The 22592-nt window shown below is 41.5% G+C and overlaps 1 protein-coding gene across 2 annotated transcripts in view; it reads right to left on the reverse strand.

Moving 5' to 3' along the window:
• The window catches only part of slc6a17 (solute carrier family 6 member 17), a 73159-nt gene that overhangs the window by 23660 nt on the left and 26907 nt on the right, over positions 1–22592 (reverse strand). For both annotated transcript variants that reach the window (XM_059950379.1, XM_059950380.1), the window contains exons 3-8: positions 15114–15271; positions 10730–10856; positions 9013–9194; positions 7698–7808; positions 6177–6418; positions 772–964 (exon numbers count right to left, since the gene is read on the reverse strand). In XM_059950379.1, the coding sequence (XP_059806362.1) occupies positions 772–964; positions 6177–6418; positions 7698–7808; positions 9013–9194; positions 10730–10856; positions 15114–15271 (1013 nt within the window). The remainder of the gene's footprint in view (positions 1–771; positions 965–6176; positions 6419–7697; positions 7809–9012; positions 9195–10729; positions 10857–15113; positions 15272–22592) is intronic.

Genomic DNA, 22592 nt, shown 5'->3' on the forward strand with positions numbered 1-22592 from the left:
GCATCAATCTCTTTCTTTAGTGACAGGAGGAGAAAGCAAGGTATTAATGGAGAGATGACATGAACGAAAATGAAGTGCTTTCAGCAGGTGTGTTGTGAATAAGCAATCGAGTCAATCCCACTGAGAGACCAGATCCTTGTTCATTAACGTTTTTTTTAAGGCCTTTGCAGTTCAATGTCATGAATAACTAAAAGTCAATGGTTTGGAGATAGCTGCTGCTGTTTCATGAGGCCCTCTGCCTCAAGCAGGAGAGGCTATCAGGAATTTCACTCAAACTGCTTCCCCTCTGTGACCCTCTACATGTTGAAGTCTAATAGATGATAAATCAAGGCTGATAATTGCAGCTGAAATTGATATTCCTTGTGCTTCTTAATCTGCCGCTGTTGTCTTAGGCTGTGCAGGGTCTGAGAGTATGTGACAGGCTGTTTACATTATAGGCACTGTAGGCTGTCTGAGAAGGCAGTCTCCTGCCAGAGGAACCAGCAATGCCTTTAGGTCAATATTTGCTTTTCCGCTCTGAATTTACAGCAACACACTGTTCAGCAGTTTCATTTTGAAAAAGATAAACGTATGAAAGATAAAACTCTCCCTCAAAACATTAAGGATCAGTGGCTTTAGTAAAAAAAATGGAAATCTGTACATCAAATTTCGTAACAAATGTAAAACATTAAACCCCCAGGTTTTTCAGTACATTCACAGAAAAATGTATCATCTCTTCATTTCTTTCACTGTTTCAACATTCTATGAAATGGATATTTGTGTCAGTCTCACCTTATTCAGCTCATCCTCCAGCTGACATGTGTCCAGCCCTAATTCCTTGAAATGATCCTCCTTCACCGTCTTTATGACACTGTACATTTCTGCATAATCAGAAGCTGTGAGATGTGAGAAATTGATGTGTGGTGGAATCAGATCATGGCTCAGGACCTTGGAGTTCAGGTATCCAATAATCTTTTCAGAGTTCCTGCCAAAGGGAGAAAGAAAAATCCAGGATACTTCTTGCAGACTCGAGCACAGAACAACAACTGCATTGAAAAAAGCACGAGGAGAGTTCTAATCTCAAGCATCAATGAGATCTTCAACCACAAACATGAATTGGATATGCTATTACAATTATATAGGACCTTACTGGGACTAAACCTGGCGTATTGTATGCAATATCAAAGAAAGAAAGCTTAGCTTTGTTTGTCACATGTTCTTTGAAATATACAGTGATATGCTTCAAATCAAATCAGCGAGTATTGTGGCTGAGCAACCCACACATCTGGCACCAACAGAGCATGCACACAGCTCTCCAACCCTAACCATACACCTTTGGAATGTAGAAGGAAATCAGAGGATACCCATGTGGTAACGGGGAGACCGTATGAACTCCAAACAGGCAGCAATAGGAATTGGCTCCTGATTGCCGGGCGCTGTAAAGCGATACGTTAACCAGTATGCTACCCTGCTGTCCCTCTGTGTAAGGATATACCTACCACAGAGGGAGCGCACAGCAGGTTCCCCAGACTGATTCCTGGGGTGAAAGGACTGCCAAGTGGGGTGGAGCAATGGTGCAGCTTCTGGAGTTGCTGCCTTGCAGCTTCTGCAGCCCAGGTTTCATCTGGGTATTGGGTGTTGAGCATGTGGAGTTAGTACATTCTACATGAAATCCCCTTAAGTGCTTTGGTTTCCTTCCATGTCCAAAAAAACGTGCAGGTTGGCAGTTTGATTGCCTATGGTAAATTCCCCCTATTATGTACGTGATAGGATCTGGGGCAGTTGGTGGAAAATTGATGAATGGGAGAATTTAATGTATGACATTATTTCCATGGGTACAAATCATTTCATCATCAAAGAATATCCATGGTATATCTATACACCACAGCAGAATGAGAGGAGAGTTTAGTAAAACATCCAAAATGCTGACAAGTGGAGACAAACTAGATCTAGGACAGGGGTTCCCATGAACCCTTCAGTTAACTGTAGACGTCCATGGCATAAAAATAGGTTGGGCATCTCTGATCTAGGAAATGGGGTAAGACATTTAGGACTAAGGAGAGAAAAGCTTCTTCACTCAATCAATTGCAAAGCTGTGGAATTCTCTGGCACAGAAGGTTGTGGAGATCAAGCCACTAAACATATTTAAGACTAGATTTCTCAATAAATAAAGGGATTAAGGGGCTGTAGAGAGAGACCAGGAGTGTGGCACTATGACAATGGGTCAGCCATAATCATACTGAATAGCGGAACAGGCTCAAAGGTTGAATAGTCTGTTATATGTCTGCTTCTTTACAGATAAGATAGCTTCATTATATCATACTCATTTTACATTTAACGCATCCCATAATTGCGAGCCCAATCAGAGAATACTCTAGAGGTACAAGACCGATGTTGCAATTAGGTGCAAAAAAAAAACAAGCTGCTGAAGGAACTCAGTGGACTGAGCAGCATCTGTGGTGAAAAAGGAATTGTCGACATTTTGTGTGCAGGGTCTCAACCAAATGCATCAATAGTTCCTCACCTCTCTGCCCCCCAACTTCCACAGATGCTGTTCAACTCCCAATTTGTGTCCTCAAAAGAGGACACAATCCTTTTAATTAATCAGAACAAACTCTGGGATCTAATTTTTTTTTCGTCCTGAGTTCTGATGTAATGAGCTTTTAGGACTTCATGGCATCTAGAGTCTCCAAGAAGACCTTAATTATTTATTTAAGGGCTTTTAGAAAGCTGAATGTCACAGACACAGGAAAATACAATAAATGACGATGGGTTTACACTTTCACATATGGCAGAAGCTTGCATGGTGTCACATTCATGAAATGGTGAATGACCCCAGCACCTTGCACAAACCATTACACAATAAAGCTACCTTTAAATTCTATTAGAATTAATACAAAATTAGTAAAATTCTCCATCATGACACCTGGATCCAAAATACACAAGCCACTTCTTTGAGGTAAAATTTATACATGGAAACCAAGCCTAAGGGGTGGACATACTCCAATCACTGAAGGTAGCAAGACAAATTCAGAAGTCTGATAAATAGACACATGATTTTTTTTTTTGTTTCAGAAATAATTATGCTATTTAAACAGTACAAGTCAGACATCAACTACAATAACGTTAAATGAGTCCTTTTCTCCAAGTGGAAATTTCAAATACTAGAGGCATAACTTTAAGGTAAGAGGGGAGATTTAAAGGATGTTTACAACACATTAGTACATAGCAAGAAATATTTTTCACAGAGAGTGGTAACTAGGTACCTGGAAAGCATTCCCAGGACAGATAGTGGAAGCATATGATAACAACATTTAAGAGCTAATGTAATAGAAAGGTGCAAGAACAGGCAGGGAATTAAGGAATGTATACTTGGTGGCCTATTATTAGGTGTAGGAGGTACATATAAAGTGGCCTCTGAGTGTGTGTTCATGGTCTTCTGCTGCTGTAGCCCATCCACTTCAAGGTTTGGCACACCACTATTGTATTACATTCTCCTCTGACTTCTCTCATGAACAAGCCACTTAAACCCACAAAACCACCACTCACTGGATGATTTTTGGTTTTTGCACCATTCTCTGTAAACTCTAGAAACTGTTGTGCGTGAAAATCCCAGGAGATCAGCAGTTTCTGAGAGACTTAATCCACCCATCTGGCACCAACAATTATTTCACAGTAAAGTCACTTAGGTCACATATCCTCCCTATTCCAATGTTTGGTCTGAACAACAACTGAACCTCTTGACCATGCCTGCATGCTTTTATGCATTGAGTTACTGCCAAATGATTGGCTGATTAGACACTTGTATTACTGAGGAGGTGTACACATGTACCTAATAAAGTGGCCACAGAGTGTAGCTCACATACAGACAGATGTCCAGCTTCAGTTGGCATGATGGTCACCATAGACACTGTGAGCAAAAAAGCCTGTCCCTGAGCTTTACTGTTCCAATGAACTGTGTTCAATTCCTGGCACCGTGCTTCAGAAAATATGTCATGGGAGTTGTGCAGCGAAGAGCTTTGAAAAAAATACCAGAAATGCAGAGACAGGAGAAGCTGGTATTGCCTTCCCTTGAACACAAAGGAGTATGAGAAGATTTTACCGTGGCGTTCAAAACCATGAAGTGAATTGATATGAGAAATAGCTCCCTTGGTTAGAAGGTGATTGTAACCAGAGGACATCAATTTAAGAAAATTAAATATATATCAAGGTAATTAGAACAGAGCAATATTTACACATCGCGCTGATCTGGAAAGCACTGTGTAAAAAATTGGCAGAAGCATATTCAATAGTGAATTTGAAAGAAAGGAATAGGTGGTGACTGCAAAAATGGAAATATTTATAGGGCTTCAAAAAACAGCAGAGAATTTAGATCAGATCAGCAGAATATCAAGCTTCATGACAGTACACTATACTTCATAAAACTACACTCACTGGCCACTTTATTTGGTATAGCTCTACACCTACTTGTTACTGTAAAAATCTAATCAGTCAATCACGTGGCAGTAACTCAATGCATAAGAGCATACAGGCATTGTCAAGAGATTTAGTTGCTGTTCAGACCAAATATTAGAATGGGGAAGAAAAGTGATTCAAGTGACTCTGGCCATTGGCGCCAGACAGACTAGTTTGATTATCTCAGAAACTGCTGATCTCCTAGGATTTTCACGTATGAGTCTCTAGATTACAGGGAGCGGTGCAAACAACAAAAAAAGCATCCAGTGAGTGGCAGTTCTGTGGGTGAAAATGCCTTGTTAATGAGAGAGGTCCGAGGAGAAGGACTAGGCTGGTTCAAGTTGACAGGAAAGCGACAGTAACTCAAATAACAATGTGATACAATGGTTTGCAAGTTTCAGGATACGTTTGCAGAGCTGGCTGGTGGGAGAACTGTGGGAGGAGAAGGCTGTAGTGAATGGGGATTGGGGGTTATCGAGGCCACACCAGGGATTGAGAATACTTTGCTGACACAAGTAAGTGGTATGTAGTAGACTGGTGAGATTTAAAGTATAGAGGAGGTCATTCAGTCCACAAATGCCATGCCAGGTCCAGGCCCCATTCACCCACTCTTTCACCATGGCAACAGTTACTACCCTTCAACAATTAGGCTCCCAAACCAGCATGGATAATTTCATTCATTTCAACTCTGAACTGATTCCACAACCTATGAACTCACTTTCAAGGACTCTAGAAATCATGTCCTAAGTAATTTTTATTTATCTTCTTTACTTTATCTGCAAAGTTTGCCATCTTTTGCACACTGGCTGTTTGTCAGTCTTTCTTTGTGTGTCATTTCTCATTGATTCTACTGTATTTCTTTGTTCTAATGTGAATGCCTGAAAGAGAATGAATCTCAAGGTACTATATGGTGACCAACACTTACTTTGCTAATAAATTTATTTTGAATTTTGATAGCCCTGCAAATTATTTCCCCTCAGGTGTCCATTCAATGTATGCATTAAAGTCACGATTACGCTCCCTTCACCTGTGCAAGCGGTGAGAAGTAAATGACAACTGTGCATCTTTTGTCCCAAATATCAAAGCTGCTGTTCACATCACTAAAGCATCTGCTGATGGAAACACCTTGCCTCTGCTCGCCCTGCCTAAAGCAGTTATGGGAATGTGGAATGTGTTACCAGCTGGAATGGAGGAAGCAAACAAAGGAAGGGCAACCTACGTAAATGCATGGCGCAGAAAGGCAACGGATATCCTGTTAAGTGTAATGAGCAATGCCTGGTGTTGTAGGTAAACACTAGAACAGAACTTCTGAAGTGAATGGTTCCTAAGGTGCGGGGCGTTGTGCATTATTGTGCAGCTGAGGTCAGAAATGACGAGTGCAGAAGCTTTTATTGCTCTTACAATGGAGATAAAAAGTGACCATGCAGCGTACAAACACACAGGAATAACGGCAAAAAACACCAGATATGCAAGGGAGAGGAAAGAAAAGCAGTTTCCTGAATGCTAATTAGTTTGTGATAAGAAGGCATGAAGTGGTAAACCACATTGGTTCCGGTTCCCAACCTTTTTTATGCCATGGATCAATAATTAAAGGGTCTGTGGTCCCCTGGTCGATTAAGGAATAAGGTGATTGCTGGAAGCACCTGTGTATCTCATTCTCCCATTTTTGGGGGTTTGGGGGATTAAGATTTTCCCTCACATTTCAGTACACATAATATTCCATGAAATTTAGACAAACTTACGTTATGACACATTTCTCATTCATCACATTGGCTTTGAACCCTAGGACCGCAAACACCACAAGTGTTGCCAGAACAGAGGTGAAGAAATTAATGAAAGCCACAAGGGCTGCATCAAAATGGCAGTTGTTGTCTTTCTTGTTGTAACTGGAGAAGGCGATGACTCCCCCAAACCCAAGACCAAGAGCAAAGAAGACCTGTGTAGCTGCTTCCCTCCACACCTGCGCTTCCATCATCTTCTCCAACTGAAATGACAAATTAATAATATACTAATCATCACCATTATTATGTGCCATGTCATATAATGTGGGCAATCATGGTCTTTTGACCGTGATCGTCCTTGGCTAATTTTTCAAAATAAATAGCTTCCCATTGCCTTCCTCGAGGCAGTGTGTTTACAGGATAGGTGACCCCAGCCATTATCAATAAGCTTCAGAAATTGTCTGCCAGCTTTCAGTGGTTGCATAACCAGGACTCATGATATGCACACGCTGCTCATACGCCATCCACCACTTGCTCCCATGGTTTCACATGGCCCTAATTGGTGGGGGTGGGGGGCTAAGTGGGTGCTACACCTTGTCTAAGGGTGACGTGTAGAGGGAAGAAGTTCATTACACCTCCTCTGGTAGAGTGGTTCAGTATCTCCACTGTGCCACCCGTTACTATACTAATATTGAATAATAATATACAAAGGACAAGTTAACATAAGCGCAACTGAAACTGGGTCCACTTTGCAGTAGATCAGTGCTGGGTCAGAATTTGCATACAACTTCAATTGATATTTGCAAACCAGTTCACTGACCTCACCAGGACAGTGAATCGGGCCCTGCCGTTGTATCTGTTGATGGGGTTTTAAGTTTTGTTCAGGAGCGACAATGGGCAAGGAAGTGTACGTGTGTGTGTGTGTGTGTGTGTGTGTGTGTGTGTGTGTGTGTGTGTGTGTGTGTGTGTGTGTGTGTGTGTGTGTGTGTGTGTGTGGTGGAGGACGGATAAGTAAAAAGGACAAAACAATCGAATTCAAACTGACCTTCAGTCCACTTAGCTGGTTGCACTTTCTCACCAGAGACAAAGTGTCCTTAATACTAAAGCTTTACCTCTGCACTCTTTCTTACAATGTAAATCAACCCCAAATGAGTGAACTTCGTCAGTATTTATGAATCAAAAATGAGAAATACATTTGTTCTTTTGGTTTTAATTTGATTTACAAAATAATAAACTGGCAGGTTTACAGGTCCATCCCTACCTCTCTTTTTGTGGCATGAGTATCAGAGGGACAAGTGAGGCTCTAGTCTTCAGGGTATGTCCTTTCTAAAGATGAATTCCACTTCCACCCATACTTTCACTGCCATCTCCAAGATTCAACATGTGCCAGGGGCGTTTACCCCCAAAGAGGCTCTGGAGTGCAGTGCGTGCACTGTACGGTGTTCCAAACACCAGGCATACACATTCCAGCAACACTGAGCTCAGAAATGACCGTCTGTTTTCTAAAGTAAGTCCCAAACTTCAATGCAAGAGCTAAAGTACCTTAGGAGTGAACATGTGGAGAATTCCATCAATTGAACCTCTGAGAAGGAGACTTCGAATCAGGAAACAGATCAGGACAACATACGGAAACAGGGAACTGAAGTACATCACCTGAAAAAGTGAATGCAAACCCATGGAAATGTACCTGAGAAGTCACAGGGAGCCAGAATACTACTCCATCAACACAAAACACTACATCAGTCTAGTTTCAACATTTAGCTCTGGTATTATAGAATAAAGTTGGAGTGTTTGATGTGAAATGTCAACAATCCACTTAACTCTACAGTTGTGGCCTGACTCTCTAAGTTCCTCAAGAGGTTTGTTTTTTTTTGCTCCAAGCTCCATCATCTCTAATCTCTTGAGTTTCCCATAACATTGTAGATTCTATTTCTACGTTTAGGAACAGCTTGGGTTAAGTACATGGGAGTGAGCCATATGGAAGGCTGCAGTTCAGGAGGGTTGATGGAACTAGGAAGAATCACAGTTCAGAATGGACTTGATGAGCCAAAGGACCCGTTTTGTTGCAAGAGTGAACTATGACTCTATGACTGTCCTATCAAACACTCCCAGCACAGATACAGCATGGGATCAATACAAAATAGATCTCCTCTTCTACTACTCCATTAAATATTCCAAGGGATCGGCAAGGACAAATTTGATAGACAGTGAAGTTAGTTCAATTCCAACCCTCTAAACTTGCTATACAGATTAGAGACAGATTAAGCTCCATCAATATCATCTAAAAGTCTCCCAGGATGATTGCAATACAAGTCATAATGACAACAAAACATATTCTGTACACCTAATCATAAATATAAGAAAACCTGCAGATGCTGGAAATCCAGAGCAACACACACAAAATGCTGAGGGAACTCAGCAGATCAGGCAGCATCTATCGAGAGGAATAAACAGTCAATGTTTTGACCCAAGACACTTCATCAGGACTGGAAAGGAAGGGGATAGAGGCCAGAATGAGAAGGTGGGGAGAGGAGAAGGAGAACAAACTGGCAAGTGATAGGTAAAACCAGGCCAGGGGGTAAGTAGGCAGGTGGGATGAAGTGAGGTGCTGAGAGATGATAGGTGGAAAAGGTAAAGGGCTGAAGAAGAAGGAATCTGATAGGAGAGGACAATGGAGCATGGAAAAAAGGGAAGAAGGAGAAGTTCTAGAGGGAAGTGATGGGCAGGTGAAGAAAAGAGAAGGGGTAAGACAAAGTGAAAATGTAAAATATTCAATGCAGTCTTATTAAACTGTCTCAGAGTATGGTTAAAAGCAAAGAACATTCAGTCCTCTCCCTATTTGAACTGAAAGATTTACCTTGCCAGATGACTGGATACCCTTGATTGTACATAATCCTACAATAAACCAGGCAGACAACAGGCAGAGAGTCATCTTCCAATTGAGACCACCTCCATCGTTAATATTGTTGGAGATGTTCAGTGTATTTCTGTACCAGAAGTAGGTTGTAGCTGAACTCTTGTCACATTCTGGCTCTATAACTGATATAAGAGCAAAAACAATTATAGTAGTGTCAGCACCAACTTCACTGAGTGTTAAAAAGAAGATTAATGCATTTTCAGGTGTTATTATGTTTCTGTTGGTCCAGAGCACAAACCCATAGCCATTTAGTTAGTCAATCACAGGAGAATGCTTGTGGAGATAAATCTGAATACCTATTTAGAAATCAACGCAGAACAGGGCCTTTTGGCGCAAAGAGTTGCATCGCCCAGTAACCCAACTATTTAAAACTAGCCTAATTACCAGGACAATATTCAATGATCAATTAATCTGCTAATTGTTATGTCTTTGGAATGTGGGAGGAACCAGAGGACCCAGTAGAAACCCACGTGATCTCCTTAAACACAGCAGTGGAATTGAACTCCAAACTCCGATGTCTGAGCTGTAATAGTGTCATGGTAACTGCTAGTTACCATGGGGCAAGAGGCAGAGTTGGTAAGGGAGACTCAAAGGAAAGACTCCAGCCAATACTTCAGGGAGTGACATTGCCCAAGGAACATATAGTACTTCAACTGAGAAATTCTGTTACCAGCAATTCCTGTCACAGAGTCCTAAGGACAATTTTACAATTAGAAAAATGATTTCACAGATCAAAAGACATTAATTTTCTGAGATACCCTACCCTAGCCTTATGTATAGAAAGAATATCACAAAAAAACTTGAAGATCCAACATTATTAAAACAGCAATCCTTAAGGCTGATTTATACTTGTGTGTATGGGCTATGCCGCAGCCTACGCCATAGTGAGCATGCGTAGGTGAGCGCCAAAATACTAGTTGGCGGTGGGGTTTCTATGCCACTGTGTTGAGTTTCTTCATGAGAGACATGGACGAGGAAATGCATTTTAAACACTTTCGCATGTCAGCAGGTAGATTTGACGATTTGGTTCATCTATTTCGTATCGGTGTATGCACATCCTACAGACATGGCGGAGAAGAAACAACCAGAAATGTGTAGGAGGAAATGCGATGCTACCAAGCGGACCAATCACAGTTGTTGCGGACTGCTTCGCCGCGATGCGTGAGTAACTTTTCTCGAGAGGTGCACGTCGCCCTACGGTGTAGGATACAGCGTAGGTACAGCCTAGGGTACGTGATACCTACGGCGTAGATGTGACACGTAAGTATAAATCAGCCTTTATTTGGAACCATAACTTCTGGTTCTCACCCATAGATCATAGAAAAGCATACAACCACACAAAGTACAATTATATATGTGGTGAACCTCCTCTATAAAATATCATTTAAATCAGAAAAAATGGGGTGTGGGAAAACCTAGGAGAACTTAAATTCTTAGTAAAAGGAACTTTATCAAGGTTTTGCATAGGGTCACTGAGTCTGTCTTCCAGTAACTTGGCATGGAATTCCAGTTGACATTTCCTGAAATTGAGCCAATGGCTTATTTTCCCTTCCTGATTAGCTCTCTGGAGACCATTCCTGGAATCAGAACATTCAGAGACGAGAAACGGAAAACATAGAATTACTGTCCCCACCACTGAATGAAATCAATTACTTACTGGTAACAGTGCCATTGGAGATCAGCGGGCACTCACTCCATGGAAGTGGAGACTGGAAGGATTTGAAAAAGTAAAATATACTCCAACCGATGATGACATTGTAGTAAAGCCCAACAAAGAAACACACCTGGTAAGGGAACAGAAGGTATTGACTGAGTATCAGACATAGCAGAAAGCAATAAGGCAGGATCAAATCCCCAACTAAATAACAGTGCTGCCTGACCACAGTGTAGGATTCTCAATCTTACTGAAACTCTCACTTTGCATGTACGTAATGAGGATTTCCTTGGAAAGAAGGCCCTCCAATCATATCACTTATGTAGGAAAGCAAAGAATAAACTACCATTTCCTACATCACTCCTACAGAACGCAGATTAGCAATGTACCAAGCAGTGCAGAATTGAGGAGCTGTGTAGTGACAAGACAGAACATGGACTATCACACCCTCATGGCAAACATTAATGACTTATGATATATATTAATTGAAATAATTATATTACCCGGAGGAGGGATTTGACAGTAAAGTATCCAAGCTTGCTGATGATATGAAAACAAATGGGAGGGTATGTTGTAATGAGAATTTTAGCCTGTAGCAGGATGTGGATTGGTTGAGTAAGTGGCTGAGAACTTGATAGGTTGAGTTAAATGTGGGGTCAAGCACTTCAGTAAGAGGAATCTAATGGCGGACTATTATCTAATTGGTGAAAAATTGCAGATGAGTGAAGTACGGAGAGATCATGGTGTAGGTATGCACAAACTGCAAAATGTCAGCAGGCAGTCCTGCAAGTGGTCAGTAAGTCAATGACACCTTGATATATTTATTCCTCGAAATTCCTATCACCAGTGACTGAAGGAATTAGATCTATCTTCTTCAGAGTTTTGGAGAATAAGCGGTGATCTTATTGACACAAACAGATCTTTAGAGGGTGTGACAGGGTAGCTGATGATTCCACTAGTGGCTGAATGTCCAGCAAGGGGTCAGCATGGTTGCATAGCAGTTAGCATTACACTTTACAGCACCAGCTGCAAGATACACGCAATGCTGGAGGAACACAGCAGATGAGGCAGCGTTGATGGAAATGAGCGAACAGTCGACATTTTGGGCTGAGACACTTCAGCAGGACTGGAAAGGAATGGGGAAGACACCAGAATAAAAAGCAGGAGAGGAGGATAGTTAGATAGCTAGAAGATGATGGGGGAAGCCAGGTGGGTAGGAAAAGTAAAGGGCTGGAGTGGAAGGAATCTGATAGAAGAGTGGAAAGGAAATGAGGAGGGGACCCGGAGGGGGAGGTGATAAGCAGGTGAGAAGAGGTAAGAGGCCAGTGTGGGGAACAGATGAAGCCGAGAGGGGGAGGGAATTTTTTTTCATGTCATCAGGTTGGAAACTACCCAGTTGGAATACAAGGTGTTGCTCCTCCACTCAGCTGTAAGATTAGGGCTCAGTTCTTGCTGCAGTCTGTAAGGAGTTTGTATGCTCTCCTCGTGATTGTCTGGGATTCCTTCAGACGTTCCAGGCTCCTCCCACATTCCAAAGATGTACAAGTTAGGGTTAGTAAGTTGTGTGCATGCTATGTTGATGCTGGAAACATGGTGACACTTGCAGGCTGCCCCCAGCTCATCCGGGACACAAATGATGAATTTCACTGTGTTTCAATGTTTCAATGTACGTGTGTTAAATAAAGCTAATCTTTAATTTTCTTCAGGGTTAGCAAATGGCCATTAAAAACTGTGCATAGGAAATTCTCAAAGATGAGGAAAAATTCTTGTAATTCTCTACCCTGGAAGGTTGTGACTGCACGATCATTGGGAACATGTAAAGAGAGAACAGATAATTCTTGAAAGATCTGGGAACTGAAGGCTAAGCGGAATGGTACAGAAGAGGACATGAGGACAGGGAAAAATCTGCCCTGTTCATACTGAATGGCTGGGCAGGTCCAAGGGACCTAGTGATCTGTTCTTACTCGTTTTTTTTTCTTATACTATGATGTCGTAATGTACTCTTATACTCTAATTAATTAATTTCAAGCAAACAAAAATTGACTGGGAGGTGAGGTAGACAGGAGAAGAGGAGTGGTGGTGGGGGGAGTCTGGCTGTGAAGTGCTCTGAAGCAGGAATGAGCAGACAAAAGATTGAGGAGAGGGAAGGACTGGAGGAATGGACTTGGGCAATGGGGTGAATGGGAATGGTCTGGGATGGGGGATGGCAGTGGTATTAGACTAACCTTGAATAGGGCAATGGGGAAAGGGTTCCAGGAACAGGATACAGGAAGACACACTGAGGATATCTGTTTAGAACAGTTGTAACCAAGCACCCTTTATAAACATACCATAATAAAACTTCTGTATTGCATTGAAACTCTTTAATAACATAATCTTGGTTAGATTATTTTACTAGCAATGGAAACAAAACCCTTTTAAAAAAAGGTTCCCCTTTAACTAAACAGATGTTATCTAAACAAACTAAAATACTGAATAATATTAACTCACTGCCTACATATCGCTGCAAAATTAAGAATAGCTAGGATTATGTTAACAGTAAGAGGTGTCCTTAAGTTCATCACTGAAAAGGATTATTGAGATGCAGTAAATAGTCTTAACCTTGAGTGGAATTAATCTATTCCTGAAGGAGAGGGAAGGATATTTTACGAAAATCAGGAGCAGAGAGATTTGATGTACAAGTCCAAGGACCACTGAAGGTTATAGCAGAGGTAGAGGAAACAAATAAGAAGATATGTAGATGAGATTCTCACATTCCTTAGCTGTGAGATTCTCACCTTCATTAACTGGAGCACAGAACAGAAGAAAACCATACATAATTTTGGTTAGGTGACAGCTGGAGTATTGTGTGAAGTTCTGTCACCAGGATGTTGCCTGAAATAAAGTTTTTCTGCAATGAGGAGGTCAGGATAAGTTGAGCTTGTTTTCCACGGAGCAGAGGAGGCTAAGGAGGGATATGTATCAGTATAAGAGAGTAGGGTGAGTAGTAAGAAGCTTTTCTCTATAATAAAATCAGAAAGCATAGGTTAAAGATGATATTGAGGAAATTTAGAGGAGGTCTGAAGGAAGTATTTTTCCTCCAGAAGATGGGTAGAATCTAAAGCACATTGACTGAGAGGCTGGTAGAAGCAGTGATCTGTATCTGAGAACATTTGGAGGAGCACTTAAGGTTCCAAAGCATACAAAGCTATGGGTCAAATGCTGGAAAATAGAATTGACATAAATGGATAAATAATATTTGTTATGAAGGGCTAAAGGGTATGTTTCTATCCTGGATGACTCCATGATTCTATGATGGAGGGAAAGAAAGTGGGATGAGGGGATGAGGGGTAAATACTGTGTGGTTTCAATATAGCGCTTTTGGGAACAAAATACCTCTGAGAAAATGCTGGTTACCCTCTTCTCTTCCCTCTCAGCTGGTTTTGGGAGATAGTGAGTAAGAATCAGGTTTCAAATTCTTAAAAACGTATACATTTCACTCAGTCCATTTCATCTGGTTCCGAGTTAAAATTCAAACTGTTCCACTCATAAAAAGAAACAGAAAACGTCAAATTCAAGTGGCTTGAGAACAATGGAAGCAGACAAGCCAATTGTCTTTGTCCTTGCCATGAGGTCGAAGAAATGGAGGCTGCCATTTTGTGAAGCTGCTCTACATCCTCCGTTTCGTGAATTGGAGTTGCTTGGCTTTCAGTATTTTAAAGTAGCCACAATGATGCTACAGGTAGACTAGAGATAATTTCCAAACAAGAAATTATTTGTGGAGGTGTTCTGTGGTTGGATATAACATGCAGGTTTATAAATGTTGGGGTCTGTGTCTGCCCTGAGTGATTCAAGCTATCTACTGACTAAGAACAGAGGCCCATAAATTACCAGCTGTCACTTGTGGAAGTAGGGCAATAAAAGGATGCTGGCTTGAACCTGAGCCCATAAGATGTTATTGGTCAGTCAGATGACTCATAGCAAATAACACTAAAAGGCAACATTTGAACTGGTAAGGAATGAATATAAAAGTAGAGGTTTTCGGATACAAGATAGCGATGAATTCTATCAGAGATTCACCATCGCAAGGAAGAACTGCATGCTAGGGGCTAGGAGAAGAAGGATTGATTGTCTAGCCAACAGATATTCCTTATTTCAGTGTTATACATTGGAAGAGTGAGCTGAGTGAGTATTGGAACAAAGAGAATGGTAGAACAAAGTTGTTGGCCCGAAGTGAACACAGTTACATTGTTGTTCATGCAGAGACAATAAAGTGCAAGCTTTGACTAATTAAGAGTTGTGTAGTGAGTTTCTTAACCTAGTTCTGTCGATGATTGGTCAACATCTTGCAAGCAATTCTAAACAGTTCTTTCAGTTGTAAGCCACTTAACTCAGCTATGGTACTCACAATGCAACTTGCAAATCCAATGCCTCCCAGCCTGGGGCAAATATAATTCCAGACACCAATACTTCCCCTCCTTATTCTCTGGCCCACTGCAAGCTCCAGGAAAAACAGAGGAATCCCAATGATAAGAAGCAGAATGAAGTATGGAACAAGATAAGCACCTGCAAGTTAGACAAATATTGAAAACATAAATTAGAATATATTTAAACCGGTTCACACTGTGTTTTAACAGTTGGGTGAAATGTTCCCGGATCAATGGGAGTCTGTGAATTCTCTGATCCTTGAAATCTATTCTCTGCCTGAAGGGTGGGTGCAGAGGCGGTTTAGTTATTATTGCCTCCAGAATTTCTTCCTTACATCTGTGGCCAACTTCGTGCTACAGGAACTGAAAAGATTGACTCATGTCAAACACCCACTACTTTATCCTAATAGAAGTAGGCATTTGATGGCAGCAGACATAATATTAAGTTCCCATGCAATGCACTATTTTTCGGTGGAGGCTTTCTATAATTGACACTTATCACAGCACATTAAGAATCGAGCCCCCTTTGCTCCTAATTATGTCTAAAAGGTCTTTCAGTTTCTCAATGCTTGCATCAATTCTTGTATCTACCTGCAATCCGTAACCTTTATGAAACTTAACCTCCCTCCTTAACTCCTGGCACTACTCTCAATATTATTTTAATTATTCACCTATTGCATTCTACTTATTTTAGTAACATTTTAATTTTATGTCTTGCACTGTATCACTGCCACAAAACAACAAAATTTATAACATATATCACTGATAAAAACCTGATTCGGATTCTCTCCAAAACTCTTTTAAACACTTACCAATTAAGAACTTATTGATCTCTGCTTGAAATACACCCAATGACTTGGCCTCTATAAACCCTCTGTGGTAATACAGCTGACAGATTTACCACCCTCTGTCTGAAGAAGTTCCTCCTCATCTCAGTTTTAAAGGCATTTCCCTTTATTTAGAAACTGTGCCTTCAGATCCTAGATGAATGGAAACATCCTCTCCACATTCACTCTATTCAATTCTTTCAGGTTTCAATGGGTTTCAATGAATTCCCCCCTTATCCTTTGGAACTCTATCCAGTACAACCCCAGAGGCTTCAAACGCTCCTCAATATGTTAAGCCTTTTTTTAGTGAACCTCTCCATACCCTCTCCAGGGCCAGCACATCCTTCCTTAGATACAAAGTCCAAAATTGCTCACAGTATTTCAAGTATGGTCTTACCAATGCCTTATGAAGCCTTGACAGTGGATCCTTGCTTTTATATTCTTGTCCTCTTGAAACAATTGATCAATTGCATTTGTTTTCTTTACTACCAATTCAAAACTGCAAGTTAATCTTGAAGGAATCCTAAACTAGAACTCCAAGTCCTTTAGCACATGTTTTCTGAATTTTTGTCCCAATCATTTATACCTTTAACACGAACTCAATACCTCCTTCCTCATCTTCATATCATTCTTCTGACTCAGAAATACAATGGTGACTCTTGCCCTGATTTTGCTCCTTTTACACTCAACCCTAATTCAACTGCCTTAACCCTGCTCCTTCCAGCACACACTCCCCCAAAGCCTTGCTTCCTAACCTGACCTCTCCCTTCATTTTTAGATTGATTTCCCAACTCTTTCTGCACAAACCCCGAAGGGTAACAATGTGACTTGAAGGATTACATCATGTCACCATGGAAAAGTGATTGGAAACATTTATTGGAAGGCAGTCAACTCATCTCAGTTCAATGCCAATCCACGTCACAATTTCAGTCTGACCCCCAGGACCAGTATCTTGAAACTGTGAAAAGATGTCTGGATAATGTCATTAATCTCAGTTTAATTGCCACCCTATACAGGATCATGAATTAGCAGTCAATGACCAGACGGCACTGCTGAGAGTCACAGACTCATGTCTCTAGGGCTTGTTAGGAAATATTGCGATGAAGCAGAAATCCAACCCTCCAGGTTGGATGCACAATGACTTTCAGTGACTTTGCTTAATTAACACAAACAATTACAAATCAGTCAAGGAACTGAGGCCTGATTTATAGATAGCCTTTCCAAGGAAAATAAAGAGATATTTGGGTATGTGACTAAATGCTCTGGAACACTTATGGAGAGATAGTAAGTAGGAGAGGGGCAGAGAGGTAGAGGGGGAGTTTAGGAGGAGTTAGGATGTGATGGAGCTCCCTGAAGCTGCATTTATTTGTTACTTAACTTCTAGTCAAAGTAACATCAACGAAGGAGCAAATTAAAATCAGGAAAGCACAGATAGCAGCCATAGGTGGAGTTAGTTGAGCTGCTGTCCTGTGGCTTCATGGCTTTAATTCTGACCTTTGGTGCTGCCTGTGTGGAGTTTGCTTGTTCTACCTGTAATCACATAGTGTTTTCCCCAGGTGCTCTGGTTCCCTCCCAGATCCCACAGCCATGCTGGGTGGTAGTTTTAAATTGCCCCTACTACGCAGGTGAGAGATGGAATCCAGAAATGCAGGAAAATTAAAAAGGGGATATTCTTAAAGAGGAATGCAGGATTAGTGCAAGTGAATTAGAAACACAGAAAAAGAAAAACTACAGCACAATACAGGCCCTTCGGCCCACAATGCTGTGCCAAACACTTACTTACTTTAGAAATTACCTAGTGTTACCCATAGCCCTCTATTTTTCTAGGCTCCATGGACCTACCCAAGAATCTCTTAAAGACCCTACTGTGTTTGTCTTCTCTACCATCGCCGGCAGCCCATACCACGCACTCACCCGTCTCTGCCTAAAAAAAGTTAATCCTGACATCGCCTCTGTACCTTCTTCCTAGCACCTTAAAACTGTGCCATCTTGTACTAGCCATTTCAGCCCTGGGAAAAAGCCTCTGACTATCCACACGATCAATACCTCTCATCAGGTCACCTCTCATCCTCCATCGCTCCAAGGATAAAAGGCCGAGTCCATTCAACCTTTTCTCATAAGGCATGCTCCCCTATCCAGGCAACATCCTTGTAAATCTCTTCTGCACCCATTCTATAGCTTCCACATCCTTCCTGTAGTGAGGGTAAAGTGGGGTCTGACTAGGGTCCTATATAGCTGTAACATTACCTCTCAGCTCTTGAACTTAATCCCATGGCCGATGAAGGCCAATGCACCGTATTGCCTTCTTAACCACACAGTCAACCTGCGCAGCAGCTTTGAGTGTCCTATGGACTCGGACCGCAAGATCCCTCTGATCCTCTACATGGCCAAGAATCTTACAATGAATTCTTGAATGTCTGTATGAACTGGGCCTGTTCCTGAGCTACATCCAGGTTTGGAGACACCACTGTGATCTCAGAGGTGGTTGGGAGAACTGGGGAAGATTCCCAAGGTGAGGCCAAGGAAAGTTTTGAAAACAAGGGTTAGAATTTTAAAAACATGTTCCAAAATCAGGCTGATGACCACACAATTTTTGGTTGAAATCAGGATGCAAGTGGCAGAGATTTGGATCTCAAATGTTAGATGGGAGACCATCAGTTGGCCATAACTAGAGGTTTTAAGTGTATGGATAAGTTTGTGCAATTGTAGAACTGATCCAGGGACAGAGATCAGTAACATTAGAAGAAAGAATCAGACAACATGGATAGCTGAGCAGGCTTGTAATTGAAAACTTGTCATGGAATAGAGAATAACAGTGGAGCTGGGAACATTCTATCGCAGCCTTTGAAAGATGCCATTGAAGGGGTAAATGGATAGGAAGTGTAACATGTAGAAAACTGTCCCAAGGGGATATTAAGAAAGCCGCTGGCTGATAAATAGAGACAACAAACACAAGCTGGAATGAAGGCTGAGAAACAGTGTCTAACTAACAGGGCATGTTGCGGGATATTCTACTGAAGTTGAAATCTGGGACATTTTCTGTACGATGATTCCCAGGTGATCGTCTCAGCTGTAAATACATTTTGAAAATATAACAAATGCCGGGGGCCTTTTTGGATCACTTCCCGCACCCTCCTGTGACTCATGATGTATGACTTAATTTATTCAAGGATTCAGCCGACTTGTTTCAGTGAGAGGAAAGTGTTCGCCATCTGATCCAACCCCAGGTGGTCCTCACAGCTCCAAGTTCAGCAACGGACTGCACAAAGGGTGGCAATCCTCCGTAGTCTAAATATAACCCCTGAAAGTGCTGTGCTCCCACCATGACCAGCGGCAGATCTGTCCTACCAGCAGTACATCATTCACTGATACACTGGTTGCGTCTAGCAGGCTACCTCCGCTGTAATAACAGACGGTCAAACACAGTCAGCCACAGACCTGCAACTGAAAGTACTTAGAGTTCCAGAGTCATAGAGAAGTACCAGCACAGGAACAGGCCCTTCAGCCCATCCAGTCCATACTGAACCCTTTTAGACTTCCTCTAGCGTCCAACTGTGGCAGATCTGTACCCAACCGATCTTATTTTATTAAAGCCAGAATTATACAATGAAGGTCATGTTCCCCAAATGTGCATCCAGGTGGTATCCACTTGTACTGTAACATGAGAGGTCTTCACTCAATAATACATACTGTAGCTCAGTTGTATTCCATTATAGAACTGTAGTCATCATTATTGTGTCCTCATGTTATAACACCACAGCCCTTACCCATCAAGGTTCTTTAAGGTTACATATTGAGATGAGGAGCCAATTGTCATCTTTCTGAACTGCAAATTTGTATAATTTTGAGTAATAAAGGATTAAAGCAGTGGTCCCCAACCACCAGGCCACGGACCAGTACTGGGCCGCAAAGCCTGTGCTATAGGACCGCGAGGAAATTCTCTGTCACACCCACATATACGACAAGAAGAGGTTGGCCAAACTAGAGATGCTTTCTCTGGAGCTGGGGAGGTTGAGGGGGAGACCGGTTCGAAGTTTATACAGTGACGAGAGACATAGAGTAGAGAGCCATTCATTTTTCTCCCTCAAACGTCAAAATGTCCAGCACTAAAGGGCATGCGATTAAGGTGAGAGAGAGAAATTACGAAAGAGATATGCAGGATGGTGCACACCTCTTTTTACACAGGGAGTAGTGGGTGCAGAAATGCATTGCCAAGGATGATAGTAGATACGACTGAGGATTTTAAGATGCTCTTAGATAGATAGGCATATAAATATGCCAAGAGTGGAGCGATATGGACAATGAGCAGGCAGAAGGCATGAGCTGTCATTAGCTGAATTAGTTTGGAACAACACCATGGGCCGAAGAGCCTATTCCTCTGCCGTGTTCCACATACCAAACCTCTGCACTGAACCCTGTGCTATAAATTTACAAACCTAAACACGCTTGCATGGTATTCCAGTGCTATACAGTAACAGACATCCACCGGCTCTGGCTGTTATGCATTTCAAGTTACTCCCTCAACCGTACACAATTTGTTCAATGTTCTGGAAGTCCTAAACCAATAGCAATGTGAACCAGTCTCCATCTCATGGACTAGCATGGCTCACTGTTACTTTGTTACCAAGGAGGACCAATGAATGTGGAATTGACAGAAATGCCCAGATTCAAGGGATGAATTTTGAAACAGTTAAAATCCATATCTATAGCAAATAAGCAAGCATCATGCATGAGTCAAACTTCTGCTGGTATCTCAAGTCAGATGCTTGAATCACCAGAGATCTAGCTTCCCAGGAGATAAACAAGGTACTACAGATGCTGAAATATGGAGCAAATGATAAATGCCAAAAGAACTCAGTGGATGAAGCAGCATCTATGGAGGAAAAAGGGATGAGTCAATATTTCCGATTGAGGGCTTCCATCAGATGCTGCTTCATCTGCTGAGTTTTTCCAGAAGTTTAGTTTTTGCAATTAACTGTCTGGATTTGGATTTCTGATGGACAGGTACAAAAATTAATTAAAGATTATGATGAATAAGCTTTAGCTCAAATGATGCCTGAATACAAACAGTTGGAATGACATAGTTATATAAATTCATCAAGTCAAATTTACAATCCATTGAGAGTACTTCCATCAGCTTTGGGCATAGCAGCTCAGAGTAGGTGTAGTAATGGTTTGTGAGTGGTGGATAGGACAATGGTGGGAGATAGTTACAAAGCAATTTCATCAGACTGGGTCCTAACTGAATAATAAGGCAGGTTGGGCATGAGATGCTTGCATGTCTATATGCCTTCAAGTTTATAAGGTTATGCCATGATGTAATTGAACTCTGATATTAATGATCCCAAGTCTGGCTGCAAAAGGAGGAAGGTCGGCCATGGGGCTAGCAACCCCACCTCGTAAAAACCCAGAGCTACAGAAACCCCAACAGAACCTAATGGACAGAGGACTGGCAAGCTACTGTCTGCAGCCTTTGCCGCAGAAGTGGCAGTGATGTTAAATAAGTAATGATGTAATTGGGGTATTTAAGGTAATTAAAATATTTGATAAAGATGGAGGCAGACCATTTCTTCAGGTGGGAGACTTCAACTGTTGTGATAGTTAATGGGTTGGCCACTCCCAAATGGGAGGAGTTCAGATACTGTACAAGCAGAGTTATCAATAAATTTGATTTGAATATCCTGCCTGCTGCCGTGCTGGTGTGTGCTCCCTGCCGCATCCCTCATTATCAAACTCAACACCAACAAACTTACGTGATACTAAAACGAGAGTTAGGTTGATCAGGGATAGTGCCATATGTCAGGAAACAGTCTCTCAGTCAACAGAAACTCTGTCCCTCCCCTCTTGCAGATTGCGACATTCCAACAATCTTTCTTCCTTCTCAGTCGAGGCTTGATGTACATCCTTTGCCTCCACAGATGCTGCTTGGGTTGTTCCAGAATTTTGTTTTGTGCTCTAGATTTCAGTATTTGCAGATTTTTTTTTTGTCTTCAATCCACAAACTTTGGAATTCTGGAACTATTTCCCCTCTCAATCAAATGGAAATATTAAAAAAAAACTGAGACTAACCAAGTGTTACCACGTAAGGAATGTAGACCCTATGTGGGAAATGGATTTAAGCCATTATAATCCGAATAATTTTGGGAGGCTAAATGGCTCAATATTGCTGCTGTGTTTCTGTGTATGAGGGTACGTAATTAAGGATCAATACAGATCAGGGGTACTATGTAAGAAAGTGTCCAGGAGAGGAGTTAGACCCTCATGCTAAATGCTAAGTGGAGAGATGAGTTTAATGTCATTAGACAGCTATGATGGGCTCATCATCCCAAGAGAGGTGGGAGATAGAGCCAAATGGCTTTCTCACCCAACCCTGCTGGCTTCTATGGTATTTGTTTATTATTATTATTATTATTATTATTATTATTATGACATGTACCAAGATACAGTGAAAAGCTTGTCTTGTATGTCATTTATACAGATCAAATCATTGCACAGTGCAGTAAAACAGCAACAATGCAGATCTAAGTGTAAAAGTGAAAAGTGCAGTGCAGGTAAACAATAAAGTGAAAGATGATAATGGTGTGAATTGCAAGGCCAAGAGTCTATCCTAGCGTACAAGAGATGCAGCCAAGG

This window comes from Hypanus sabinus, chromosome 25, assembly GCF_030144855.1.
Source record: "Hypanus sabinus isolate sHypSab1 chromosome 25, sHypSab1.hap1, whole genome shotgun sequence".
Classification (NCBI taxonomy): Eukaryota; Metazoa; Chordata; class Chondrichthyes; order Myliobatiformes; family Dasyatidae; genus Hypanus; species Hypanus sabinus.